Source organism: Microtus ochrogaster, chromosome 15 (assembly GCF_000317375.1).
Source record: "Microtus ochrogaster isolate Prairie Vole_2 chromosome 15, MicOch1.0, whole genome shotgun sequence".
NCBI classification, from domain to species: domain Eukaryota; kingdom Metazoa; phylum Chordata; class Mammalia; order Rodentia; family Cricetidae; genus Microtus; species Microtus ochrogaster.
The window spans coordinates 5,492,230-5,519,492 of record NC_022017.1 but is presented as its reverse complement, the minus strand read 5'-3'; the positions used below and the strand labels follow the sequence as shown (position 1 = coordinate 5,519,492).

At 55.2% G+C, this 27,263-nt stretch overlaps 2 protein-coding genes across 6 annotated transcripts; one reads left to right on the top strand and one right to left on the bottom strand.

Annotated features, from left to right (window-relative positions):
- Positions 1–674: 674 nt before the first annotated feature.
- Kcnh3 (potassium voltage-gated channel subfamily H member 3) lies at positions 675–17,674 on the top strand. 2 transcript variants are annotated; one of them, XM_005353927.3, is made up of 15 exons: positions 675–1,146; positions 2,383–2,616; positions 3,019–3,153; positions 3,964–4,097; positions 4,504–4,747; positions 5,119–5,276; positions 5,364–5,571; positions 8,463–8,747; positions 8,882–9,081; positions 9,481–9,730; positions 13,133–13,350; positions 14,598–14,929; positions 15,793–15,899; positions 16,597–16,673; positions 16,761–17,674. In XM_005353927.3, the coding sequence occupies exons 1-15, from the start codon at positions 1,071–1,073 to the stop codon at positions 17,358–17,360; spliced, it is 3,258 nt and encodes a 1,085-aa protein (XP_005353984.1). In that variant the 5' UTR covers positions 675–1,070; the 3' UTR covers positions 17,361–17,674. The 2 variants fall into 2 exon arrangements, with proteins under 2 accessions (XP_005353984.1, XP_026638396.1); XM_026782595.1 differs by having other exon boundaries at positions 1,093–1,146; positions 2,387–2,616.
- A 7-nt stretch (positions 17,675–17,681) lies between these two features.
- On the bottom strand, positions 17,682–26,888 carry Mcrs1 (microspherule protein 1). 4 transcript variants are annotated; one of them, XM_005353930.2, is made up of 14 exons: positions 26,812–26,888; positions 25,400–25,519; positions 24,750–24,888; positions 24,242–24,380; positions 23,423–23,691; positions 22,154–22,262; positions 21,753–21,891; positions 19,491–19,566; positions 19,186–19,214; positions 19,001–19,093; positions 18,760–18,842; positions 18,522–18,609; positions 18,168–18,295; positions 17,682–18,076 (listed from the first exon to the last, which is right to left on the bottom strand). In XM_005353930.2, exons 2-14 carry the CDS (start codon positions 25,407–25,409, stop codon positions 17,990–17,992), a joined length of 1,389 nt encoding a protein of 462 aa, XP_005353987.1. In that variant the 5' UTR covers positions 25,410–25,519; positions 26,812–26,888; the 3' UTR covers positions 17,682–17,989. The 4 variants fall into 4 exon arrangements, with proteins under 4 accessions (XP_005353987.1, XP_026638397.1, XP_013204136.2 ...); XM_026782596.1 differs by lacking the exon at positions 26,812–26,888 and adding an exon at positions 26,427–26,596; XM_013348682.2 differs by lacking the exons at positions 25,400–25,519; positions 26,812–26,888 and adding an exon at positions 25,062–25,386.
- Between the last annotated feature and the right edge of the window lie 375 nt (positions 26,889–27,263).

Below are 27,263 nucleotides of genomic sequence, written 5' to 3'. Positions count from 1 at the left end.
CACTTGAGAGAGTGCGAGGGGGCCAGACGGAGGATTTGGGGTCTGCCTGTCCAGTGCGCCTTCTGCGCTCCGGGGTCTCGCCCAAGGTGTCTGGACTTCACTCCTGGGGCGCTCCACCATCGAATGTCCTCAGCACCTGCCTGCACTTTTCAGGGGTCAAGAAGAGTCGGAGGGGTTGGGGGGGAGCTTGGCTGCTCGAAGCCGGGTTCAGAAGCACCTCATTTCGGAGTACTCGGCACAGTTAGCACTCTGCCTCAAGGGGCCCAAACATCCAACTACTGGACCTTCCCCACCACCTGGTCGCCAGTTCCCTTTCTTTCTTTCTTTTTTTTTTTTCTAGACAGGGTTTCTCTGTAGGCCAGCTCCCTTTCTCATGACAATTTTCTCGTTCCGAAGCACATCTACAACGCACACATACATGCACACGTCCCCAAGTTCTCTGGTCCCTCTGGTGGAGAAGAGAAGCCCCTGGCTGCGCCCCAGGCTGTCAGTCTGAGCCCACCCGGCAGTGGTTCTCGCCTCCGGGAGCGTGGCAGCGCTAGGGGGCAGCAGCCTTCCCTGCCCCCACCAAGGTCCCTAGGGGAGGGGGATCCCTCCGCGGGAGGCTTGTCTCTTTAAGGAGGCGGCCCTGACTGGGTGTGCCCCGTCTCCATGGTTACTCCGGTGCAGGCGGCGGTGCGGGAGGTAGGCTGCCGCTTCTCCCCGACAGACGGAGGGAGCTGCGGGGACCCGGCGCTGAGCCCAGCCGGAGCGGGAGCCACCCCACCAGCCGAAACGGGAGCCGCGGGCAGACGAAAGGTGCAGAGTGCGCGGTGGCTGCGGGGCCGGCAGCCCGGAATCCGTGGGCGGCGAGGGGTCGGTCGCGCGCCATGCGCCCAGCCCCGACGGCGCGGACGCCCCCTCGTGCGCCGGCCGCTGGTGGGGCCTGCGAGCCTGGGCCGGGCATTGCCCCCCGACGGCTACTCTAGGGGGCGCGGGGCCCGGCGGAGGGCGGCCCAGCCAGGCGCCCTCCCCCGGCGCTGAGTCCCCGCGCCCCGGAGGGATGGGGCGGGCGGCCACCGCCGCCTAAGATGCCGGCCATGCGGGGGCTCCTGGCGCCACAGAACACCTTCCTGGACACCATCGCCACGCGCTTCGACGGGACGCGTGAGTCAGGCCCTAGCCCCCTAGTTTGGGGAGTAGTCCACTGCCTCCTGCTGCTTGGCGCCCACGGGTTTCCCCTCTTCCTCACCCTCTTGAAGCTGAAGCCATCCTCTCATTCCAGTCACTGAAGGTTTCCCGGAGGTTTTCAGGGTCAACACTGCTAGGGTCCCTAGGTGCGGGGCCGGGATGAGTCAATAACCCATCCCCACCTCGGACCCGGCGCTGTTGCAAGGGCCGAGTAGGGTGAAGCCTGTGGACAGCACACAGGGCTCAAAATCCAGATTTAGAAATAAGATTTGCAAAGGAAGATAGAGTAGGCGGGATTCAGCAGATACTGTGTGTGCAAACCATCGCACAGCCTAAACACTTTGCCTGGAATGCCCACCCAGCCCAAAGATGAGCTTGGGGACTCCTATCGGGACCGGGGAAGTTTGGAAACGGCAACTTGAGCTCCCAGATTCCGGGTTCCTGGGCTCTGAACACAGGGAAACATAAAAACAGGGTCCCTCCCCGTCTCACTCCCAGCGGGGCTTCCCGGTTCTAAGTAGCATCCCTTCCTCCTGTTGTAGACAGCCTAGGAACTCATCACTGACTCTCCCTCCCAGCACCCAGACTTCTCCATCTGCTTCAGGCTTGAAGCCTGCTGATTCAGCACCCTCATTCCCCAATACATGCTTGGCTCCGGGCTCTGCTCAGTCACTATCCATACACCCCCATTCCTGATCGCATTCACTAGTTCCAGAGCCAGGGCATGCCCATGCCGTGAGGGTGCAAACACGGCACAGGATGGACAGTGGCCTGGGTTGCTTTCTGGAACAAGTGGGTCTCATTGAAGGAGCCATCCAGCCAACCTTTTTATCCAGTTGGTGGGTGAGCCTGGCAGAGACAGAGGTGGGCCTAGAGCAGGTGCTGTTTTGGGGAACCCCTAACCCCACTCCTTATTCAAACTGCTCAGGACACACTCTGCCAGGGCACAGTGCCCACACTGGACTGCACTTGGCAATCTGCATTGGCATGGGCCAACCCTCAAACACACACACACACACACACACACACACCACGACACATGCAGCCGGCAGCTGACCCTTGGGGATATTGACGCACAGATGACATACTTAAATCTCATTCATAAACAGGTTTTCGCCAGTACACAGAGCCCTGGGGCATTTTGCAAAGCAGGGCTGGTAGCTGAAGGTGCCCTTCAATCCGCGCTCTCTTCTGAGGGGTGTTCTCTTGCAGACAGTAACTTCGTGCTGGGCAACGCCCAGGTGGCAGGGCTCTTTCCTGTGGTCTACTGCTCGGATGGCTTCTGTGACCTCACGGGCTTCTCCAGGGCTGAGGTCATGCAACGGGGCTGTGCCTGCTCCTTCCTCTATGGGCCAGACACCAGTGAGCTGGTCCGTCAACAGATCCGCAAGGCCCTGGATGAACACAAGGAATTCAAAGCTGAACTGATCCTGTACCGGAAGAGCGGTGAGGCACCATGGTACCAATTCACCTCACCTTTAGTACCACCCTGGTGGGCTGGGCACCCACCCCATTCATGGCCACTTTTCCTTTCCCATCTTCCCATGAACCCATCCACTCTTCAATCCCATTCTCTGCCCTACCGCTGTCCTGCCCCCCCCAGCCATCACCCTCGCTCCAGTCTGTCTCCACTCCCTCCCAATCTTGAGATTCTTATATTCAGAAGGGGGCAGAGCACCCCATCTCAGTGTCTGGCAGTCATGTCTGCTCTCCTTTGCCCCCTCTCCCAAGCCCTGTCCTAAATGAACCCACGCTGCTGCTCTTCCCCAGGAAGCTGTATCAGCTTGCTTCTGTTCCGACCTTAAGCTGGACTCAGAATGGAAGGGCTGAGTCTGTCTCTTTGCCTAGGGCTTCCATTCTGGTGTCTCCTGGATGTGATTCCTATAAAAAATGAAAAGGGGGAGGTGGCCCTCTTCCTGGTCTCTCACAAGGACATCAGTGATACCAAGACCCGCGGAGGCCCCGACAACTGGAAGGAAAGAGGTGGGTGCTTGTGATGTTGATTTAGACACCACTGAGGCTGGGACACTCGGACCTTCAGCCCAGGCGCGGCTGGGACACGTGCCCCCTCCCAGCCCCTCCTGTGCTCACTGAGTCCCACTCCATCTGACAGAGTGGCCGGCACTGCTCTGTGTTTGATGTCCTGGTATGGGATCTTGTCATAGTTGAAATTGTCAAACCAGTGCCACTGGGCAAACAAACTCCGTCTGTATCTAGGAAGCTCCCCTTTCCCACCAATGAGGCTGCGCAATGCTCACCTGTCTCCTTTCTGCACAGCATCCCTGATGGGGAGCCCAGGGCAAAGCCCCCTCCAAGGACTGGGCAAGGCTGTCCAGGTCACAGAGCTGTCGTTAGACACTGGTCCAAGGCCTCCGTGCTGTCCGGGAAGCTGGGAATTCGGTCCATTCCCACTGCTCTGTCCTCACTCCACCTTGGCTTTGCCTCTGCTTGGAGTCAATCTTCAGTATGGGCTCCACGGAGCTCCCGCACCTCTGCTGGTGGCATCCCACTGCCTCTGCATCTTGAGACCCTCGTAGAAACTTGCTCTCTCAGGCCTTTCTCCTTTTCTTGTCTTGCTGGATCCAGACCGGCAGCTGGTCCTGGAACTGGTGTACTGAGTACCCCAGGACTGTACAGCTCTGACTGACAAGTCACCTAGTGCAGTGAGGAATGCCTAACCCCTCACTCTGAAGAGACAAGAGGGTCCACAAGCCAGATCAGTCCACAGACTAGCAGCTAGTGTCCTATACCCCTATCCCATAGCTTAACATCACAGGACCTTCTGTTTTGCAGGTGGTGGCCGGCGCCGATATGGCCGGTCAGGAAGCAAAGGCTTTAATGCCAATCGGCGGCGAAGCCGAGCCGTTCTCTATCACCTCTCTGGCCACCTGCAGAAGCAGCCTAAGGGCAAGCACAAGCTCAATAAGGTGGACTGAGCACCTGGGTGTGTGTTTGGGTTGGGGGCAGGGTAGGGCAGGCTGAGGAGAGCTAAACCACCTCAGAGAGAATGCCCAGAAGTTACTCGGGTCCCACCAGCCCTTTGTGGGTGGAAACGAAAGAGAGAATAAGTCCTATCTGATCCATCAGAGGCCTAAAAGAACTCTTCAGCTTTGGAGTCGTACGGGCCTGGGTTCAGCCCTGGCTCCACTCCGAAGCAATTGTTTGGCCTCGGCTAAGTCGTTGGCTCTTTCCCGTCCTCAGCTTTCTGGTCTGCAAACAAGGCCCCTGGCAGGGCCACTTTGAGAGTGCAGGGAGAGAAAGGAGATGAATGGCCACCTAGTCACGCTCCTGAATTAGCCTTTCTCCTCTCTGGACCCGCCCCTCCTCACTCAGGGAGTGTTTGGAGAGAAGCCAAATTTGCCTGAATATAAAGTTGCTGCCATCCGGAAGTCACCCTTCATCCTGCTGCACTGTGGGGCTCTGAGAGCCACCTGGGATGGCTTCATCCTTCTTGCTACACTCTACGTGGCAGTCACTGTGCCCTACAGCGTGTGTGTGAGCACAGCGCGGGAGCCCAGCGCTGCCCGTGGCCCGCCTAGTGTCTGTGACCTGGCCGTGGAGGTTCTCTTCATCCTTGGTACGTGTAATGTCTGCCTGCTACTTCCCTCGGGGCCAGCCCGCCTTGGGCTTCTGTAGGGATCATTCCTTGCATGGTCTGCAGTGCCCCATAGCATCTCCCTTGCCTTTCCTCCTTTCTCACCCAGGAGTTTTGAATTCACACAAAGGTGTCTCTGCCAATACAATGATCTAGAACCCTGAGCCGAGACTAGCCCGGGGAAGCCTTGGTATCTCCCTCTGTAAAATGGGTCTAACAATGTGCGCATGCTAGAGCTACAGAGCTTAGTCTGGCCACAGTGTGAAGGGCTTGGGGCAGGACCATGCACTGGACAGGGCGGTGCCCAGTGGTGAAGAGCTGTATCCTATTGATGCCTGCCTATCTTCCGACAGATATTGTGCTGAATTTTCGTACCACATTTGTGTCCAAGTCAGGCCAGGTGGTATTTGCCCCAAAGTCCATTTGCCTCCATTACGTCACCACCTGGTTCCTGCTGGATGTCATAGCGGCGCTGCCCTTTGACCTACTGCACGCCTTCAAAGTCAACGTGGTCAGTGTATCCGGGTTGGGTGGTGAGCTTTGGGTGATAGCAGCGGGCTAGAGTTGGCCTGGCATGACCTCCCTTCCCCAATCTTAGTATGTTGGGGCTCACCTGCTGAAGACCGTGAGGCTGCTGCGCTTGCTGCGCCTGCTGCCGAGACTGGACCGGTACTCACAGTACAGCGCGGTTGTGCTCACCTTGCTCATGGCTGTCTTCGCGCTGCTCGCCCATTGGGTGGCCTGTGTCTGGTTCTACATCGGCCAACAGGAGATTGAGAGCAGCGAATCTGAGCTGCCTGAGATCGGTACGGCGGACTGAGAGGAGGGTGTGCATGGCAGGTGCCAGGATGTGACCGTCTGCATGCGGGAATGTCAGAGAAACGGTGTGCATGTATGTGATGGCCACCGCCATGTGGGAACAGCCCAGTGACTACCTGGGGAGTCTTAGTCACCCATAGGAGCCTCCTAGTGCCCAGACCTAGATTACATTTCTCAAGCTCTTGCCCAGCTGTGGAAGGCCAGGTAAGGACCAGCTGGCCTCATGGCTTCCTTTTACGTCACCTTCTTTGAAGCTTGTCCACACGGGTTCTTCAAGCCATTGCCCCGCTTTTATCATCTCCAGTTCATATGTTTTTTCATGTTTCTGAGTCCATGTTTTCCCTGGGTCTAAACCGCAGCCTTTTTATCCCAGCATCCCCTCCTTCATTTCACCTCCACTGCTGGGCTCCTCCCTCCACTCACCACCCACTCAGTCATTTCCTCTCTCACCTCTCCATGTCACTCACAAGGTTGTGGGGCTTTCTAGGGCTGAACCCCAGTAAGGCTATACCCTTCACCGCCTGAACCCCAGTAAGGCTATAGCCCTTCACCGCCTGAACCCCCAGTAAGGCTATAGCCCTTCACTGCCTGAACCCCAGTAAGGCTATAGCCTTCACTGCCTGAACCCCAGTAAGGCTATACCCTTCACCACCTGAACCCCAGTAAAGTTATAGCCTTCACTGCCTGAACCCCAGTAAGGCTATAGCCCTTCACCGCCTGAACCCCAGTAAAGCTATAGCCTTCAACACCTGAACCCCAGTAAGGCTATAGCCTTCACTGCCAGCCACACACTTCCCCTCCAAGTCCCCAGCCTACAGATAGGTTTTATTAGCACCTCTCCTCCTTCTTTGTCAGCCCATGGTGTGGTCGCAAGAACACACTTTTCATTTTCCCAGTTAACAATCCCATTCCAGCCAGTGCCAATGTCTGGCACATCCCAAACTGAGCACACCTTTCTTCCACACCTCCAACCCTCTGTCAGCGTCTTGGTAACTGACATTTGTCAAGTTTCCAGCTGCCTGGGTGACCTCTTGTGTCCAGTGACCTCAGCAGGGTCACCAGTCAGTCTTAGAACTTGCTCTGATTGCTTCCCCCAAGAGATGCTGAGGCTCCTGTGAACCTTCTCCTTGCCGGGCACATGGAGATGGTGTGTGCCCCGAGGGCCCACTTGGCGGCTCCCCTGAGCCCTCTAGTTGCTGAGCATGTGGAAGCAGGGATGCTCCAGCTCGCTGGCACCTGCCTTTCCCAGGGGGAGTCTATAGTCCAGGCCGCTCTGGGCTCAGCATCCACTCCAACCCTGCCTCCAGCTCACCTCCAAGTGGCCCTGAATCACTAAGTTCCCAAGTGAACCCCATTCTTTGCAACTGATCCAGATACCCTTGGTCTTGAGTCCATACAAGATGGTTCAGTGAGTAAGGGCACTCGCTGCTAAGCCTGGCAAACCTGCATTTGCTCCCTGGGGCCAACATGGTAGGAGAGAACCAACTTCCACAAGTTGTCCTTGACTTCCACATGCTTAACGTGGCAGGTGTACCCATGGAAGGAAGGAAAAGAGGGAGGGAGGGAGAAAAGAAGAAAGAAAAGGAGGGAGAAAGAAGGCAGGCGGGCTTTGAATAAAAAAATCCCTCCCTATCTTTTAAGGTTAAGCACACATATCTCCTATTCTAGGGAGCTGCTGAGCCCCTGCCCAGTAACCCTAAGGTTTAGCTTCCCTCCTGTGGCTCCTCTCTGCTAGTTCATATCCTACAATACAGCCTCTGCCCCTCTGCTGGAGCCTTGCCACTGTGTGCGTTCAGCTACTGAGGGGATGGGTGTGGATGGGCAGAGAGCTATGAGGACCTCCAAGGCCATGTGCAAAAATAATTTGGGGACGTGTGGCACAGGGTCTGTTTGTTGACCTTGTGAACTTGCTGTCTTCTCCTGTGTCCAGAGAAGACCGGGTAAGTTCAGCCTCCGCCCGGTAGTAGCCATGTACACGCAGGAAAGTCTGTTTGTTTGGGAGGGCATATGGGTGTGAGCGCACACACCTGTGTGACTATGCAAGTATATGTAGATTCATCTGTGTGCAAGTGTGTCCCCACCTCTGCCTATGTGTCAGTGTGCAGTCACCTGTGGCCATTAGGTATTCAAGCATACACAGGCTTTTTCAGTGCGTGGGCATGGTTGTGGCCAAACATAGGTATAGTGTTTGCATATTTGCCCTTGCCTTTCCACTGTGTGGTGCATATGGTCACCTCAGTGGCATAGTGCACACATCCATGTGGACTTGTTGGTGACAGCATATATCAGACTGGCTGTGAGGTTGAGGGACAGGGAATGGCCGGATGGGCAGGGACAGGGTTTTCAGTAGCAGATAGCTTGGACAAAAGAAAATTGTTTGCTTGTGGGTGGTGGCGCATGCCTTTATTCCCAGCACTCCGGAGGCAGAGTCATAAAGATTTCTGTGAGTTCTAGGTCAGTGAGTTCCAGGACAGGCTCCAAAGCTACAGAGAAACCCTGTCTCAAAAAAACAAAAAAAAAATGTGTGAATGGACAAGGTAGAGGGGTGCCCTCAGCCATCCAAACTAGGGGACCAGGCTGAGGCTAAATGCTATGAGATGCCACCCCTGACCCCAGTGCCTATGCCTGGCTACCTTCTGTGAGACTGACAGCAGCCTTGGAGAATGGGTGTGCTTCTCCTTACTCTACCGGAGGCGCCAACAGAATCTGGCTGTGGAGCCGGCAGCTTTTCTCCTGTGCTGTCTTGCTGAGAGTTGAAGGGATAGCTAAGGATGTGCTGTGTTAGCAGAGAAGAGAAAGGGTGACAGAGCCCTCACTTCCAGGGAGCAGCAGAATTGTCCTGCTCTCTGAGTACCCCCCCTCCTCTCCCCCTCCCCAGGCTGGCTGCAGGAGCTAGCACGCAGGCTGGAGACCCCCTACTATCTGGTGAGCCGGACTGCAGATGAAGGGAACAGCTCAGGTCAGAATGCAAACTGTAGCAGCAGGAGCAGCGGCGAAGCCAATGGCACTGGGCTGGAGCTTCTGGGCGGCCCCTCCCTACGCAGCGCCTACATCACCTCCCTGTACTTCGCACTCAGCAGCCTCACCAGCGTGGGCTTTGGCAATGTGTCCGCTAACACGGACACTGAGAAGATATTCTCTATCTGCACCATGCTCATTGGAGGTGAGGCTGGGCTATGGTTTTCTGGGCCCCTCCCTGCCCACCTCTCTCAGGGTCCCCATTGGAATAGGCAGGGAGCAGAGGACATGTTTGCTAGCCAGACCTGGAGGTGACCCTTCCACTCCACTCTTCCCCAGCTCTCATGCATGCAGTGGTGTTTGGGAATGTGACGGCCATCATCCAGCGCATGTATGCTCGCCGCTTTCTGTACCACAGCCGCACCCGTGACCTGCGAGACTACATCCGCATCCACCGTATCCCCAAGCCCCTCAAGCAGCGTATGCTTGAGTACTTCCAAGCCACCTGGGCTGTGAACAATGGCATCGACACCACTGAGGTGTGGTGGCCTCCTAGGCTGCTCCTTCTAGACTTTTGCTTCCTCAAGGGGTTTGTGCTTGGTCTCAACGATCAGGAATGGGGGTGTGAGTAGGTGGGAGATGCAGAAGTTTGGTTTTCCTGGTTCTCTTGCAGGGACAGCACCCGCCCACGAGGCAGAGCAGAGCCCTAGCTGGGGCTGTGGGTCCTGTGTTCACTGATGTCAGTCTGAGGCCAGGAGGAGGAAAGGGGCAGGGCGGGGGCTGCAAAGAGCTTTCTTCCATTGACCAATGCTGTTCAGGAGGCTCAGGCATCCTTCCTTTCCCCCCTTTGCTCCTCAAGCTGGAAATGGTGGAGAGGAGCTGGTTGGAAGGGGCCTCCTCCCCTGCTACCCTAACTCTGCCCTACTGCCTGCCTCCAGCTGCTGCAGAGCCTCCCGGACGAGCTTCGAGCAGACATCGCCATGCACCTGCACAAGGAGGTCCTGCAGCTGCCGCTGTTCGAGGCAGCGAGCCGCGGCTGCCTGCGGGCGCTATCCCTGGCACTGAGACCCGCCTTCTGCACACCCGGCGAGTACCTCATTCACCAAGGTGATGCTCTCCAGGCCCTCTACTTTGTCTGCTCAGGTTCCATGGAGGTCCTCAAAGGTGGCACCGTGCTCGCCATTCTAGGTTTGTGTGAGGGGAGAGAGGGTGTTTGGGGGCTCATGTGTCTATGGGATGCAGGGCCATCCTGCAGGAGAGAAGGTGGGGGTGTGCACACAAAGCCACCGAGGGGAGAGACAGACAGGGCGGAGTCAGAAACAACCAGAGCCCTTCAGAGAGACAAAGATGAGTTAGTGACCACACAGGAGGAGATGGCAACCTGGGGCTTTCCCAGGATAAGGCCAGGGAGGAGGCTGGCTTTTAAGGAGATCCAGTGCATGATGGGATGGAGAAGCCAGGGAGGAAAGCGCAGAGGACAGTACTCTAGTACGGTGGACAGAGGGAGGACGCAGCAGGCCCGAAGCCCAGATATCTCTGCGTGACAGGGTAGACTCCCTGAGAGAAGAGCAAACCCTTCCTTTGGCAGAAGAAAGAGGGGATGGGAGACATCAGTTTCCTGGATGAGGACCAGGGGTCACCTCTGCAGAGGGGACAGTGTTAACTAAGCAGAAGAGGCTCCCAGAGGATTGTCTGCCCAGGCCTTCTATGCCGAGACTCTGGAAACTCACAGAAACCACCATCATTCATCATTCACATTTCACACAGAAGGGAAGTAAGCACAGAAGAGAGAAACAGCCAGGCGTTGGCCAGGTGGGCAGGAACACAGCTGTCTGACTAAATGAGTCTTACACGGTCTACCAGGTGCCTTGAGAAAGCCATGGCCACAAAAGGGAAGCATTTCAGGAGGGCCTGGTGTGCACACAGGCGTCAGGAAAGCATGCCCGCGCGCTCTGGGAAGCACAGGCCTCACTTAGGAGAAGCCGGTAGAGGAGCTATGCTGTGCAGCTGTGGGGGCTCACGGAGGTAACCCTAGAGGGCAAGGGACTGAGACCAGCCTAGATAATGCAGGCAGGTTCATACAGCAGGTGGAAGGGAGGTAATGACCAAGTCACGGAACAGCTAGAACCCAGAGGCATGGCCACAAAGGAGACCAGAACACATGGGAACACGGAGGTGGAGGCGTGGCGTGATGCTGGACACCCCAGCAGCTACAGGGGCTTCACTCTCACTCCCTCCAACGGCATTAGAAGGAGGAAATGCCACATGAGGGCTCAGAGCCCGAGCAAGGTGACAGACTGTTAAAGCATGCATTTTGTTCGACTTTCATGAACCTAGATGCAGTATATACTAGAACTGAGGAAATGGAGTTACGGCCAGGTATTGGCACATGCTTGGAGTCCAAACCAGGTGGACTGCTCACGCAAGATTCGCTTGAACCCAGGAGTTGTAAGTTAGCCTAGGCAACATAGCCAGACCATCTGAGAGAGGAGGAGAAGAAAGGGAAAGGAAAAGCAAAGAGAGGGGAGGAGGGAGGGAGGGAGGGAGGGAGGGAGGGAGAGAGGAAAACAGGCAGACGGGCAAGCCCTGCTATGAAGCTCAGTGAGTGCGAGCTTAGCCCCGATGTTACATAAAACCAGGTACAGAGGCACACACTGTAATCCCAGCACTTGGGAGGTGGAGGCAGGAAGATCAGAAGTTTAGGCCACCCTAGACTACATAGGGAGCTGGAGGCCGACCTAGGATAAATTCAACCCTGTTTCAAAAAGCAAAAGAGAGAAAATAACTAAGGTAGAGTTGTGCCGCACGGGTATGGCTGGTAACCCTTGAGGAACTGAGGGGCACTTGTGGCTGTAAACCTCCGAGGAACTGAGCTAAAGAAATTAGGAGGCCGGAAAGACAAAGAGTGACGGCCAGACTGGCAGGACTATAAGGTGGTCACTTGGTAGCGAGTGCCTGGCTCCAATCCTGCCCGAGAACTGAGTGTTTTGTTCTGTGTGTGCGGTGTGGCCCAGTCTCCTATTTTAGCCTCTGAGGGCTGGGAGTACGTGTGCCCAGCTGTGACCTGGTTTCCGCTTCGCTTTCGTCCCGGCCTCCCATCTGCCTCTCAGCTGGGCACTCAGGTGCACCCAGCTGGCTCCTGGCAGGTGAGTCTGGCCCTGTAGTCAACAGTAGTGATTCTGGTCCCAGCCTGTTTGTGAACTGATTCAGCCAAGTATTCCAAGACCTCTGATAGAGGTGGCAACTGGATGAGCTGGGCCTGGAGGCTGTGGCCCAGGTGCAGTGGCAGGTCTCTGGTTGCTGTTGACTTTGTCCTTAGTCCCTGTTTTCTCCTTTTTGTGTCATTTCTTTCTTTTTTTTTTTTTTCGAGACAGGGTTTCTCTGTGGTTTTGGAGCCTGTCCTGGAACTAGCTCTTGTAGACCAGGTTGGTCTTGCCAGCCTCTGCCTCCCGAGTGCTGGGATTAAAGGCGTGCGCCACCACCGCCCGGCTTGTGTCATTTCTTTGATGAGAACAAATGACACCTATCTTATCTCAGATGACACAAAAGACAGCTCCTTCCACAAAGTATCTCTGTAATCCAAACAGTTCTTGAAGGATCCAGGGAGCCTCAAACCAAGAACAGAGAACTTAAATGAGGTGCACGGACATTTAGAGGCCTCTGGGCTGTGTGTGGGCTGACTGGCAGCCACCTGCCTTGTCCTAAGGCCTTGACTGCTCTTTCTAATCTCCTGGCTGCTCTGACAGGGCCGAGCTGCCTATGCCTGGGCCCAGGCTGAGGACAACCAAAAGGGAACAAGAGAGAGGAAAAGAACAAAATTAGTTCTCTGGTTGGCTCTGTCTGGGCCAGCACTGACTCACTCCGTACTCTCCATCAGGACCACAGACTGGGTGTGATTCTAAGACCCTCCCCATCCAACATCCCTGAGGCTGTAGGACATTACGTCATGTGATAGTTGCTGTCAGCCAGGTGGTAGTCTCAGTTTAGCATTGGAAAACCCTTGGTGGTGATATCAAGGCACTCCCTTCCCCATCCTGAGTGTGGAGGAGGCGGCCCAGACCAGGGACGATGACAGCATAGCCACCTGACATCTTCATCATGCTACACAGAGCACTAAACAGATACAAGCCACATCCAAATCACCTGTGGGCCTTTAAGAAAATCAGATTGTAAAAGTAAAAGTTGGGCCAGGGCCTGGGAGTCTGATTGGTTTAATTTCCTCAGGGGAGTCTAATTAACTGCCTGTCTGTGAACCACAGGAATTGATGACATCCTACTTAGATGCAGAGGTTTCAACCGTTGGAAGTGCTTGAGAGCCTGGGTCCCACTGTTCTTCCGTGTGTGCGTGCGTGTGTGTGTGTGTGTGTGTGTGTGTGTGTGTGTGACCAGTGCGACCTGGGCATCCCACCACAGCCTGGCCCTTGTGCTTGAGCCTGGGTCCCACTGTTCTTCACTGTGTGTGTGTGTGCGCTTGTGTGTGTGTGTGACCAGTGCGACCTGGGTATCCCACCCCAGCCAGGCTCTTGTGCTCAGTCGACAGCTCATCTCCCCTCCCCTAATGACTTGCTACCCTTGACTTCCTCTCCTCAGGGAAGGGTGATCTGATTGGCTGTGAACTACCCCAGCGGGAGCAGGTAGTGAAGGCCAATGCGGACGTGAAAGGGCTGACGTACTGCGTCCTGCAGTGTCTGCAGCTGGCTGGGCTGCATGAAAGCCTGGCCCTGTACCCTGAGTTCGCCCCACGCTTTAGCCGTGGCCTCCGCGGGGAGCTCAGCTACAACCTGGGGGCTGGAGGTGTCTCTGCCGAGGTAAGGGTGCTGGGTATGTGTATGGAGGGGCTGGGGTGCCAGGGAGCAGGTGAAGTGAACAAAGTTGGGAGAGTGAAGACGGAGGTGTGGGGTTGTGTGAAAGATACACACACACCTCAGGGCAGAAATCCACACTCAGCCCTTTCTTTTTCTGTTTCCAGACACAGGGTTTCTCTGTGTAGTCCTGGCTGCCCTGGAACTCCCTCTGTAGACCAGGCTGGCCTTGAACTCACAGAGCTCCCAAGCCTGGGATTAAAGGCGGGCGCCGCCGCCACCACCACAGCTAACAACAGTTTTAGAAGTCAGTCTAAGCTAGGGCATGGTAGCACATTTCTTTAATTCCAGCACTGAGGAGGCAGGGGCAGGTGAATCTTTGTGAGATCAAAGCCAATCTGGTCAATGTAGGTCAGGACAGCCCGGGCTACCTGTCTCAGAAAAACAAGCCAGTCCAGCTTTGGTCTCCCAGACATACAGGGCTCTGACCAGAACAAACTCTACTGGGAAGGAAGCCACCTGCAGTTGCTATCCTGCAGAACCCTGTGAGCTGCAGATGAAGGGGTGGTCAGACTGGCAGCAGCCCTGGGGGTTGCTTCTGAACAGAGCCCTGTGGAGGCCCTTGCCTCCCTCTTCATCATCAAGAGCATGTTCTGAGGTGGATTAGTTACTTTCCTGCTGATAAACATGACCAGCGTCTTACAGAAGGAAGGGTTTATCTGGGCTCACGGGTCCAAAGGGCCGGAGGAGTCGGCAGCTGGAATGGCGGTGGGAGCAGGAAGCTGAGGGCTCATGTCCTTTACCACAGGCAGTGAGTGGAGAGAGTGAAGCGGAAGGGGTAGACTGCTTTTCTCTCAAAGCCCATTTACCTTCATCCAGCAAAGCCACACCTCTTAAACCTCACCAAAGGTGCCTCAACTGGAGACCAAGTGTTGAAATGCCTGAGACTGTGGGGGGGGGGCATCTCTCCTTTGACCCAGCACAGAGGTCTTGGGGTCCCCTAGATTTTCACTAGCACACATTGTATAGTTCTGTCAGTCAGAAGGACTAAGTAGAGGGGTGTTATATCCACATTTGGGTGGAACCTGGAGGAAGATTTCCTCCAGGGCTTGGCGATTTCGTCATCAACAGTGGTGCAGGTTACTTCTGCCAGGGCCTTTTCCTCTTTGTGGGGGTCTTTCCTGTGCCTTGGGGGGAGGGAGAGAAGCACAGCAGTGGCCATCCGTCTTGAACCCCATCCCCTCTGTCCCCAGGTGGATACCAGCTCTCTGAGTGGTGACAATACCCTCATGTCCACCCTGGAGGAGAAGGAGACGGACGGGGAACAGGGACACACGGTCTCACCGGCCCCAGCAGATGAGCCCTCCAGTCCTCTGCTCTCACCTGGCTGCACCTCCTCTTCCTCAGCTGCCAAACTCCTATCCCCACGTCGAACTGCACCCCGACCACGTCTAGGAGGCAGAGGACGGCCAAGTAGGCCAGGGGTTTTGAAGCCTGAGGCTGGCCCCTCGGCTAATCCAAGGACCCTAGACGGGCTGAGGTTGCCCTCTGTGCCATGGAATGTACCCCCAGACCTGAGTCCCAGGTGAGCAGGCCCTGGACTTCATGGCAAGATTGTGGTGATAGGATGGAGGTACAGTTAAGCATACCCTGCCCTGAGTGTTAGCCATTTTTATTTTTGAGACTATGTGACCCAGGTTGTTCTCCACCAAGTGACCCACCCTCCTGCTTCTGTCTCCTGAGTGCTGGGATTACATATGTGCACCATGCCTGGCTTCATATTTTCACATTTAAGAAAATATTTTATTTGTTATCTATTTTGGTTTTTTGAGACAGGGTTTCTCTGTTTTAACAGTCCTGGCCATCCTAGAACTCGCTTTGTAGAGCAGGCTGGCCTTGAGCTGAGATCTACCTGCCTCTGCCTCTCAAGTGCTAGGATTAAAGGTGTGCACCATTGCCACCTGGCCACGATTTTATTTTTAAATGTGGGGGTGTGGGGCAGGTACCCACAGAGGCCCAAAGAGGGCATTGGGTCCCCTGGAACAAGAGTTACAGGTGACTGTAACCTGTTCTATGTGAGTTCTCTGCAAGAATGAAACAGGCTTTTAACTTCAGAGGCATCTCTCCAGCCCCACCCTTCCATCTTAAACCATCCAGCCCTCATGGACCGAGCCTGCCTCCTCCAAGAAGCCTTTCCTAATGCCTGCAAAGCCTCTGTTAGTAGGTGGCTGACCCTTAACTCTGGCTGTTTTATTACTCCAATTTACTCTTCAACTAAAATGCAAGCTCCTAGGAAAGGGGACCATGTGCTAGCTTCTTAGGATGTCCAGGTCCCCAGCTAGGCCTGAGCTTCTGCAGCTGACACATGTAAACACTGGAACATCCCATCCCAACACCACAGTGGCTGCCTATCGTCTGATTTGTTGTTTTGATCTGTTGGATCCACAGGGTCGTAGATGGCATTGAGGATGGCTGTGGCTCAGACCAGCACAAGTTCTCTTTCCGAGTGGGTCAGTCTGGCCCAGAATGTAGCAGCAGCCCCTCTCCAGGAACAGGTACTGGGCTGGGGGACAGAGAGTGTGGGTGGGCACCCCATTTTCCTCACGGATGTCAAGCACTGTGGTGTCTGAGCCTGGCGTTAGAGGAACTGGTGGGGCAGCTTGCCTGGACGCCCCTGCAGGCTGCTGGTGACGACTGGGAAGCAGACTTGGATGCCTGCCCTGTCGGCTTTCTAACAGTATAAACTCAGCATCTTGATCCGGCTTCCCGTCTATAAGATGGGTTGTTGTGCATGTTAATCAGAGAACCTTCCTAATGCCCTTATGGAGAGAGCGCTGGAAAGAGGCAGCCTGAAAGTGGACAGAGTGACAGTGCATCCGCTAGGAGAATGAGGGACAGATACAAAGAACAACTCCCAGCTAGACATGGTGGCCATATGCCCATAATGCCAGCATAATGCCAGGGAGGTGGGAAGCAGAGAGAGTTCAAGACAAGCCTTGGCTATTCAGGAGATCTAAGAGTACCATGGGCGATGAGACTATCTCATCCTGCAGGGAGGAGGACACTGGACAGTGTTACTCAGGGCTGCTGGGTGGGTTTTCATGCTGCTGATAATTGAGGCAAAACTTAACAACTTGACTAAGCCCAGAAGGGAGCTGGGTGAGCCAGGTCAGTGGTCTAAGAAGGCCGGGCCTGGATCCTAAACTGTCTATCTTTTAGCAGCTCTGGCTGATAACCCCATCCTTTCCACAGAGAGTGGCCTGCTCACCGTCCCCTTGGGGCCCAGTGAGGCAAGGAGCACAGACACACTGGACAAGCTGCGGCAGGCGGTGGGTGGATGAGGCGGGAGCAGGGAGGGACGACTAGGCTCTGCTGAGATGGCTGGCCTGCTGACCTTGTGACCTCTTCCCCCCAAGGTGATGGAGCTGTCAGAACAGGTGCTGCAGATGCGAGAGGGACTGCAGTCACTTCGCCAGGCTGTGCACCTCATCCTGGTGCCCCAAGGGGAAGGCCAGTGTCCCCAGCTATCAGGGGAGGGGCCGTGCCCAGCCACTGCCTCTGGGCTGCTACAGCCCCTGCGTGTGGACACTGGGGCATCCTCCTATTGCCTGCAGCCCCCAGCAGGCTCTGTCTTGAGTGGGACCTGGCCTCACCCTCGTCCAGGGTACCCCCCTCCCCTCATGGCACCCTGGCCCTGGGGCCCCCCAGCATCTCAGAGCTCCCCTTGGCCTCGAGCCACAGCTTTATGGACCTCCACCTCAGACTCAGAGCCCCCTGGCTCTGGAGACCTCTGCTCGGAGCCAAGCACCCCAGCATCACCCCCTCCTGAGGAAGAGGCTAGGACTGGGACCCCAGCACCTGTGAGCCAGGCTGAGGCTACCAGTACTGGAGAGCCCCCTCCTGGGTCAGGGAGCCGGGCCTTGCCCTGGGATCCCCACAGCCTGGAGATGGTGCTCATTGGCTGCCACGGTCCTGGCACAGTCCAGTGGACCCAGGAAGAAGGCACAGGGGTCTGACCGCTGGAGGTCAGCACTACCAACACCTGCCACTGCTGCTCTCCGAGACTCACAGCTGTGCGCTGTCCGCTGGCTCAGGGCAGGGAGCCCGAGAAAGGAAGAGGCTTAGCCTAGCCTCGGAGGGTGAACTGGAGCCTCAGGCAGGCCCCAGATTAGGGGTCCACAGGTTCTGCTCCACTGACCCACCACCAGATGTGGGCAGAGGCCTGAGTTCAAGGAGGGGTTCTGCCATTCCTTGCATGTGCCCATCTCCACCTGTCCTCATGTTTTTTATATTAAAAAAAAAAACCCACAAAAAAATAAAAGAAACTACTTTGGAACTCAGTGCTTTTTATTTACAAAAAGAAAAACAAAAAAGAAGAGTCTAAAGCTGACCCACTGGAGACACAGGAGTGACGTGGCAATGATGGGGGCTCTGGCTCTGGGGAGGCTCAGGGGTCCCAGCCTCTCTTGCTTCCCCATGGTGATTCCCACCTTGCCTCAAAGGCTCAAATCAATGGGCCAGAAGTTGGGTCTCCACTACCCACTCTGGGTAGAAGGGTTTTCCAGGAGCCTGAGTTCCCAGCTCAAGGGAGCTGGAATGACAGGGAAACTGAGGCTAGAGGGTGCCCTGGTTTCTGCTACCCGCCTCACTGTGGTGTGATCTTGGCAGCCTCTGCCCGGATGAGGGCAATGAGGTCCTGGTTGATGAGGAAGACAAATCTCAGGCTGGCGATCTGGGCAGGAAAGACGGCTCAGTACAGAGGTGGAACAGGACATCCATGGACTAGACTGTCATGCCCCTGGCATGCTCCGTCCCCAACTCACCTCCACCACAGAGTTGTTGCTAAGCCTCCACTTGGAACCACACAGCACAGGCCGGCCATCGATATAGATAGGCCGCCGGCCCTCATTGGCAATGAAGAAGTCACCATTGTTTTTCAGCTTGATGACACCTGTGGAGGCAGAAAGGAAAACGAATGACAAGGGAGACAACCCGGAGAGAGCCAAGTGCCTTTCCGCTTCCTGGGGAAGAGGGTTTGAGGCGCTTCAGACCCCCTCAAGAGACCTTAGGGCACCAATTCCTTTGGCCTGCCTCACTGGCCCATGAGGGCTCTTGAGGCCCACGGCCCATGGCTGCAAAGTCCAGTGAGAGGCCGCTGGAGTGGCAGGAGGGTATACCTTGCTTGCGGGAGATCTTCCAGGCTGGACCTTCTAGAGACAGGTCCACATCGATCTGGTTGTCCTTGGTTGCTCTGCCCAGGGTGATCTGGGAAAATGGTGGAGGTGAGGGCTGGGACAGGGAATGAGGGAAAGGAGCCCCACATAGGCCAGGGAACAATGAGAAAACAAGGACTGGGCAGAGTAAGGGACAACAAGGATGGGTGCCTAGGCAGGGTGGGAACAGTGACTGTCTTACCTCACGAGAACGCATTAGGTATCGCACCATGCGGCCCCGCAACACGGCCAGGGTCTGGTTGTCGAAGTCTGGAGAGCTCATGCCTGAGGAAGAGCAGAGTAAGCAAGTAGGAAATCCCCAGCCCTGCACCAGGGTGGGAAAGACAGGGACTGGGCTGGCAAACAGCATACCCAGATAGGGCAAGCAAAGGGGCTCGATGGGACAGATACCACAGAGAATGCTCTCTGGTCTCCAGCCTCACCTGTGATGCTGTCCACAAGCACCTGCCACTTATGCAGTTCCTGCTCCAGCTGCCGGATCTCTCGTTTCTGCCGCCGGTCAGCCACTGTCAGCTCTGAGGTGAGGTAAGGTTAAGAAGGGACACTGATGCCACTAGCACCTTGAACTGGTCCCCTCCACCCACTGTCCCCAGGAGGGCAGGCTTACCATGCTCCAGGACTTCGTCTCGCATGTCCCTGGGTGGTGAAAAGGGTGAATCAGGCCCACTATTAGGCCCCGGTACCTGGCCCACTAGGGCACCCCAGGCTCTTCAGCCTTGGGGCTTAGAAAGTTGTTTAAGGCCTGGCCTAGCCCTGGGACCAGGCAGGGAAAGGGAAGGCAGTGAGCTTAAGCGGCCCCCATAGGAGAGGGTGCAACAGGGTGGCTAGGCCCAGCAGCTGCAACTGAAGCTACATCTGCTGGGCAGCCTGGTGTGCCCAACAAATTGGAGTCAACCCTCTCCAGGAACTCACTTGAGCTTACTGTCGTCAATCAGGTCCTCTGCATCAGAGAAGTTTAGCACTTGGTCCCCCTTAGGCAGTGGCTGCACTGAACAAACAACAGAGGAAGTGTAAATGTCGAGGTTCCTTCTCCAGCCCTGGCTGCCAACAGCCAGGCGAGCCGAGTAGCCAGGGTACCAAAGCCAGAGGGAGCACTGTCCCAAGTCAGCGACACTCTGATTGACACAATGCGTCCTGCCACTGAACTTGGGACAGAGGTGATTCAAGATGAGGGATCTACAGCTGACTTGCATGGGCTTGTGGTGCATGACACGCTCACCCGTGACATCTCATACTAAGCACAAGAGGACTGCTTAGCTCCCTGTACACGTGAGAGGTCAGAGACCAGGGGATGACTGCTCAGCTCCCCTGTATATGAGGGGCAGCAGAGGGCAGATGCTCGGCACAGCCAGGACCTAATGCGCTCCCCAGCCTTCTGGCCACCCTAAGAGGCGTGCAGCACTGGAAAGCACAGGCCTGCAGCACTGCTTCCACTTCAACCTGTGGGGGTGACTCCTTATGGGCCATGAAGTTAGCTTTATTGCTGTTAAGAGATGAAACGGAGCAGGAGAATTAATATTAGAACCAAATGGTTATGTTCTGGAAAAATATTGTTTCATGAAAGTTTTCAAGTTTCTGATGAGAATAGAAAAAACTGAGGAGCCCAGAATATAAGAACTTGCGACTTCTGGCCAGCTGTGCCAAGACTGCAGTGGTGCTCCACAGCAGGGCAGCCAGCAGCCAGTTTGGGAGTTGGAGGGCTACACAGGAGGCCAGAGACTGTGGTGATAGAGGAGTAGGCTGGTCACTGCCAAAAAGCTGCCTTCCATCAGGTCCACCTGAAATCCATGACTAATGTGTGACCAACCTGCTGGCTAAGCCAAGGAAACCGTCTGATCCTTGGGACCCTGGGATCTAAGCAATGAGAAACTAATTCCCACACAAAGACTCTCGAAGGAAAAAAATTCTATAACCTTTAGATAAGGCTTTCAGTCAACAGAGTGACTTCCAAAACAATGGCAAAAGAGGCAGAATCTGGTGACACAAACCTAGAATTCCAGTTCTTGAGAGATGGAGGCAGGAGGTCAGCCTGGGCTGTAGAAAACCAAGACCCACAAACAAACAAACAAACAAACAAATAAATAAATAAAGCCGGACAGTGGAGGCATATGCCATTAATACCAGCACTTGATAGGCAGAGGCAGGGGGATCTCTGTAAGTTCCAGGGCAGCCAAGGCTACACAGAGAAATCCTGTCTCGAAAAACCAAAAAACAATAAAAACAAAGACAAGCTGGCTTTAAAGCCATAGAAATAAATATCACCTAGCAAATGGTCTCTGTGAAGATTCAGTGACAGGTAAGACAGAAAGCTCCTGGAGCACTAAAACCTGTAGCTGTATTTTCTACAGGCCTCGTGCAGGAGACCATCTTTTGGAAGCAGAGCTGCAGGAGAATCCACAGTGAAGGGCTTCACTTTCCTAGTATGGGGAACTATGGTGGTGTGGTGCACTGCACAGCAGGCAGTGGATTCGGGCAAGAAGAGTGTGCCCAAGCCACAGACACCAGGACCTGGGTCACCAGTCCCCCTACAGGCTTTCTGCAGCCTAACAAGATGGCTTTCCCAGTACTTCTTCTCTGGAGAAGGGAGTTCAATGGTAAGAGGGTGGCAGAAAGCGCTCCAGCCCTAGGGGAAGAAGTAGATGCGGGCCTAGCTACCAAGTCCCACCAGAGAGTCCTAGGCCTAAACCACCTGACAACACACACTCCCTGGTCCACAACAAGGCAATGGGGGAGGGGATGCAGTATGCTGACAGGGCAACTGTAAAGGCAGCCATTATCTCTGAGGACATGAGGAAGAGGGAATAAAGACGGACACTCCCAGGCTGCTCCAGTTTTAATACTACCTATAAATAATATACTAATGTATCGTTTGTGATGGCAAGATAGGTCAAGAAAAAAGCAAGACCCAAAAACAGTAATAACTGCTATTTGGACTTTAAGCACAAGATACTAGGCAAGCTGGTTTCCCTTTCCATGACGCCAAAGGCCTTACCAGCTCTACAAGGAAGCAAGTTTTGTTGCTGTTTTTTTTCTTTTTTTTTTTTTTTTTGCAAACCGAGGTGAAGAGGATACTAGGGGCTTCTGACACAGGCAGGCAGCTGTGCCCAGAGCACTTCACACAAGCTCTCCCACCTGAACACCTGGCTGCTCACACTGCAGTTCCTGGGGTGTTACCTGTCTGGTCCTCAAGTAGATAATACTGTTTCATGAGCTGCCAGTGGGCCTGCAGAGCCTTGGCAGTACGAGCCAGGTAGAAGGCATCAGGGTGTCTGTGTAGCAAGTCCTGGAAGGTTTCCAAGGTGGGCTGGCTGGTCTGGAGACAACAAATAAGCTTTTCATGCCAGGGTTTCCTCATTCCTGCCCCGTCCTTGTCCCCAAGCCCTCCCAAGGAACTGGAAGAAGCAACAGTCAACCAGGAGGTCAGGAATGGTTTCTCCCAAGACCCATCACAAAGGTCCCAGCAGACGTGCTCATCTGCACATGTGTGCAGACCACAGACAGGGCAGACAGGGCTCCCCACTCTGGTGGTTTTCCAAGTGGCCCAGCTTGTACTCTGACCCAGTCCTCAACCTTACCGATCCTACTTTGCTCAGCAACTGCTCTTCAGCCTTGCTGAACAGGGCCTTGCTCTGAATGGCTGCAATGGCTTCTGGGTGCAATTGCCTCATGGCCTGGCAAGCCAGCCTGAGCATGGAAAGAGATGAAGGACAGAGCTGAACGGAGGGAGTCAAGTATTCTGGGGTTCCTACTCCCCCCCAAACCTATAAACCTTTGGGACTTAGAGATCCCAAGCCTAGAAGTCCTTGGTAGAAATAACCTGAGGCTTAGCACAGCACCGGGGCATGGTCCAGTGAATGAAGAGGCAACTCATTAAATGGAAGTCACATTCTCTAAAAACCCAGTGTGGTGGCACACGCTTGTAATTCCAGCCTGCAGAAGATGGAGGCAGGAGGACAGTTCAACGTTCAAGGCCAGTCTAGGCTATAGATAAGCTCCAAATCAGGCAGGTGTACAAAGTAAAACCTGGGCTCAAAACAGCGTACAAGAAAGAGCTGGGACGGGACAAGCTATAACTCCTTCTAGCCCTTCTCCAGTACACGGCTAACGCTGCACTCATTAACCACTGCTACTGTCCCCTTCTTCCCATGCTGAGGCCAGCCTGTATTCTGCTGTCTCTGGGCTATGGCTACAGCTACAATGGGTGGCAGGGCTGTGGAGGAGAGAATGGGCGCTCAGCATCAGCCCGAGCTCTGAGGACACTACACTAAGTGACTGAGGAGCACGCTGCTGCCTATGTGCGTGAGCTTAGTGGGAATTCTGAACCTAGCAGGTCTAGGGACTCTTTTGTGTTTCAGTTCTCTTTTTTGTTTGTTTGTTTGTTTGTTTGTTTTCAAGGCAGGGTTTCATTGTGTAGCCACTGAGTTCAGGAACTCACTCTGTGTAGACCAGGCTGGCCTTGAACTCAGAGACCCACCTGCCTTTGCCTCCAGAGTGCAAGGGGCCCAGTTCCCTCTTCATATAAGGATCTATGAGAGGCCAGTGTGGAAAAGTTCAGAGGTGACCCTGGTGGACCTGGGGCTCCTGGCACCTGTGGCCATTTGTTTCCTATGCCACCTTCTCTACCGCCAGACTCTGCTGCTTCTCTCCACCTGGGACTAGAAGGAGCTACAGGAAGAAGCTGCTCTGTGAACCTGGCAGGTCCCCAATTATCCCAGGGGACACAAGGCCCCAGACCTGCCTCCCAAGCCCTTCCTTTGGGCCCTGGTAGAATCTGGCTTTCCTATACCTAGTTCCAAATTTGGGTACCCCCAGCACCTCCCCTCTACTGGAGCTAGCCCACTTACTTGGAGATGACAGGGTCGTAGAGCAGGGCGTACCAACGCTCTTGAACTTCCCGAAGGGTGAAACGACAGCTAAACTTCACACCCAGGTGGACGGATGTCAGATCATTGGTCTGCAGCACAGCATTGATGAGTAGGAGGTCGTCTGCAGGCTTCCAGCGGCCCAGATCCTTCGTTACCTGAAGTGGCTGTTTGCTTTTCTTCACACGCTTAGTGAGTCCAGGGGTTGGGGCAGGGCTGGGTGGCACAGGTGTGCTGGGGGCCTTGGATACCTGGGTACAGGGCAGGACCACAATAAACTCAAAGCTGGTAGCAGAAAAGCTAGGGCTTCCAACCTACTGCTTCACAAACTGTGACAGCTGCAGGCTCAGGGAACACCAGGGAGCCAAGCTGAGAGCTCAGCTTTCCAATACCCACCCCCACCAAATTACTTCTGCATAATTCTTGACCAGATGGGGTCTTCTTTCTGCTCGTGGTACCCTTGGGTTGAGAATGGAGGGTGGGTGGGGAGGATACCAGGGAATTACTCTTGCTGGTACACTGTCTGGGGCCAGAGCAATGCCACCTGGGGGTTATTTTTACACCCTGCAATGCTGGGAACAAGCTGTCTGCTCCCAGAATAGATACATGCTCCCTGCCTCCCACACCGAATGTGATACAGGATGCACTGGCAGAGTGAGGAGTGCAGCAAGAAAGGGAGTAGGGAAAGACAGAAGGGAGGGGCCTAGAGTGGGGGCGGGGCAGCTTGGTCCCCTCACAGCCTCATCTATCTGGGGAAACAGACTCCAGCACGCCTGGTCCCTTGCTGTACCAGTTCCTTACCTTCTTCTTCTCACTAGAGGAGGGCTCGCTCCCTGAGCAGCGGCCCGACTCTCCTCCACTGGCCCCCTTCACCCGGGTGGAAGACTTGGCCAGGCTGCTCTCCACCAGCTCGTCATCAAATTTCTTCCTCTTGATGAACCTGTAGGAAGCCCTGCACTGTTAGCCACTGGTCAGCCCATCCAGCCTCCAAAGAGCAGGCTTCCAGTGGGCGCTAACTGCCCAGCTGCCTTCATTTCCACCAGCGCCTAGCTCAGTGCATAGGGAATGGCTATAAGCGAGTAATGAGATGAGAGGCTACAGGTTAGAGACTGCAACCGCCACAGAGGCTGGTAACACCTCTGCCTGTCCTGAATGCTACAGGGAGGGAACAGCAGGGAAATCAGAAAGGAAAAGCGCCAGCTCTGTCTGGACCCAAGGCAGGGTCAGAGGGCCATTCCCAGCAAAGGTTAAAGCATGTGGCAGCTAATCCCACAAGCCCTCCCTTCCCAGTCTCTCGGAACCCAGCTACCTGGAGGAGCTTCTCCGTTTAGGGATAGTACCCAGGGCCTGGGAGGAGGCTCGCTTCTGTCCTGCCAGTGACTCTTCATCCTCTGAACGGCTGGCAGTGCCTGATGCCATCAGGGATGAATCTAGCAGCCCCTGGGAATCTAGAAAAATAGACATGGTGAACTCGGGCTTCCCAGGCACCCTCTGCACATGGGACCCCTTTTTTCAGCCTCCCCCCCCCTTGCTAGTCCCTTCAGCCCTTTCCCTGCCTCCTTGAGGCTCAAAGCTTCTAAGGTGGGGTTTACAGCCATCCAGATCCCGTCTGGGCTCAGACCTGGCCCAGACCTTCCACGCTGGGCAGTTCTCCCGGTGCCACCTGTCATGTCGCACAGCACATGGTGCTCAGGTCAGACTGGTGATGCCGACACACCAGGCTCTGGGCATAACTGCTCCCTCTGCCATCAAAATGCAGCATGCCAAAGAGCAGCAGCTCAGCAGCAGGTCAGTCAATTGTGGCTCTGCCAAGAGGTGCATGGGTGGTGCTGGCCCAGGGGGAGGTGGCAAGGCCCAGCCAGAACTGAGACACTTGTGCAAGGCCCAGGGGGGAGGGGGGTTAAAACAGCAGATGCTTGGTGCCCGAGCATCTGGGGAGCTGGCCTGGCCTCATACTACCTTTGTCCATCCTCTCACAGTCCCAAAGCCACTGGCTCCAAACCACAAGGCTAGGAGGAAGGGTCCCGCACGCTCATCCAAGGATTCTGACCAAGAGAGCTTAGAAGTTGAGTAGAGAGTCTGCAAAGGAGAAATAAAGCTCCCTCAGGCTCAGGTTTCTAAGGGGCCAAACCTACTTCCCACTTCCTGAACTTGCTCGTGTTCCCTGTCTCCTGAGGTAGGGAGGGCATATGTAGTGGGAAGAGGCATGAAGCGCCACTCCCGATTACACTTAATGATCAGTAGCTATTACCTAGTGTGATGGCTCCTGCCTTTAATCCCTGTACCAGAAAGCAGAGGCAGGTGGATCCCTGTTGAGTTTGAGGCCAGCCCGGCCTACCCAGCAAGCCAGAGCTATATAGTGAGACCCTGCTTCAAATAATAGAAACAAAAATCTAAGTCACCGAGACCTTGGGGAGCATGATAAAAGCTGAAGACAAAAGACACACTCGGTTCAGAGACCCCTCTAATTTTACCAGCAAATCCCAAATGAAACATCTTGACTGACAAAAAGAGAGTCAAGGGATTCCTGGCTCGCTTTTTTTCTTCAATGGCCCGCTCACAGCAGCAGCCCCAGCCCCTCTCCTAGGCCGCAGCCGGGGAGGGTAGACGGAATCCCGGTGTCTCACTACACCTTTCTCCCCTTCCATTTGCGGCTTTTACGTAAGTGGGTGCTGAAGATTAAAAAGTGGTTTGGGAACAGTATGAATCCCCACTGCCTTGGCAGACCCGCCTTTAGCCCCAGGAAAACTCAGGGACAGACTTCCTGGAGGGCTGTCTGCAGGCCCCGCCCCTTCGGACTCTGGTGCCTCCCGGGGCAAAGTTCCCGGTTCTGCCCGGCAGGACGCTCCTCGCCCTGCTCCGCAGGTCACGGCCGGGGAACGCGGGCACCGCCGGAGAGGGGGAAGGTGTCCAGTCCCACACGCAACTGAAGCGGTCTTTGCCCTTCCTTCCCGTCCCTCCTCGCCCCCCCCCCGCGGGAGCCCACCCGAGGTGAGGGGTCAGTCCGGGGCTGTTTCAGGGACTCTGGAGAGAAGAGGTAATTTAGTCAGGCTGCAGCACACAGTACTGCACCGATAAACCGCGATGCGTTCGCAGTCTGGCTCTGAGCCCCACCGGCTGGTGACAGCGAACCAGGACCAACTCCCGGCCAAGTCTCACCCCACCTCAAACATGCCACCTTTGCGCATGCGTGGAACGCCGCAGGCCCGATTCTAGCTCGATCAGACTCACGCATGCGCAGATTTTTCGGGGCGATAACGGGGCGGGGCCCCGAATCTTGGGGGGGAGGTTGTGCCCCGCGGCACATTGTGAAACTCCGTTTTGCCCCCAACTCTACTCAGAACACTAGGAGACGAACCGCGAGGTCTCACCATTCCTAGGCTGCCAGCTCCAACAATTTCTCCGCGGCGACTGCAGGAGCCGCAGGGCCAAAGCCGGCTTCCGTGAGAAGCATCTACTTCCGGGTTGTGAACGCTGGGGTTGCGCGATCTTTTCCGGTTCGTGCTGGAAACGAGTGAAAGGGGCGTGGCTAGGTGGTCTAGAATAAACCATTTTGCCGGAAGCCGGAAGTGAAGCTTTCCCAATTGGAAAAGGCACCTAGGGCGGCACCGGGTATTAATTGTAAGCGAAGTTTCCCTGTTCAAAGAGTAGCGGGGAGGGCGGGCTTGTGGTGAGACACAGCCTAGGCGACGCTGGGAGGGCGGGGCCGCAGTATAAATTTGAGCTCCGTGATTAGCACTAAGCTTTGAGAGTCTCCCAGGACCGAATTTTGTATTGTTTTATCGGCCAGTGTTTTTATTTATTTATTATACATATATATTTT

Bases quoted from the DNA above. Each gene is read 5' to 3' on its own strand.
- Kcnh3 (XM_005353927.3), top strand. From the start codon at position 1,071: ATGCCGGCCATGCGGGGGCTCCTGGCGCCACAGAACACCTTCCTGGAC. The intron at 1,147-2,382 runs GTGAGTCAGGCC...GTTCTCTTGCAG, and splicing joins CACGCGCTTCGACGGGACGC to ACAGTAACTTCGTGCTGGGC. The intron at 9,731-13,132 runs GTTTGTGTGAGG...TCCTCTCCTCAG, and splicing joins CACCGTGCTCGCCATTCTAG to GGAAGGGTGATCTGATTGGC.
- Mcrs1 (XM_013348682.2), bottom strand. From the start codon at position 25,110: ATGACAGGTGGCACCGGGAGAACTGCCCAGCGTGGAAGGTCTGGGCCA. The intron at 22,263-23,422 runs GTAAGTGGGCTA...TTCCATGCTCAG, and splicing joins TACGACCCTGTCATCTCCAA to GCTGGCTTGCCAGGCCATGA. The intron at 21,892-22,153 runs GTAAGGTTGAGG...TGTTGTCTCCAG, and splicing joins TGCTGAGCAAAGTAGGATCG to ACCAGCCAGCCCACCTTGGA.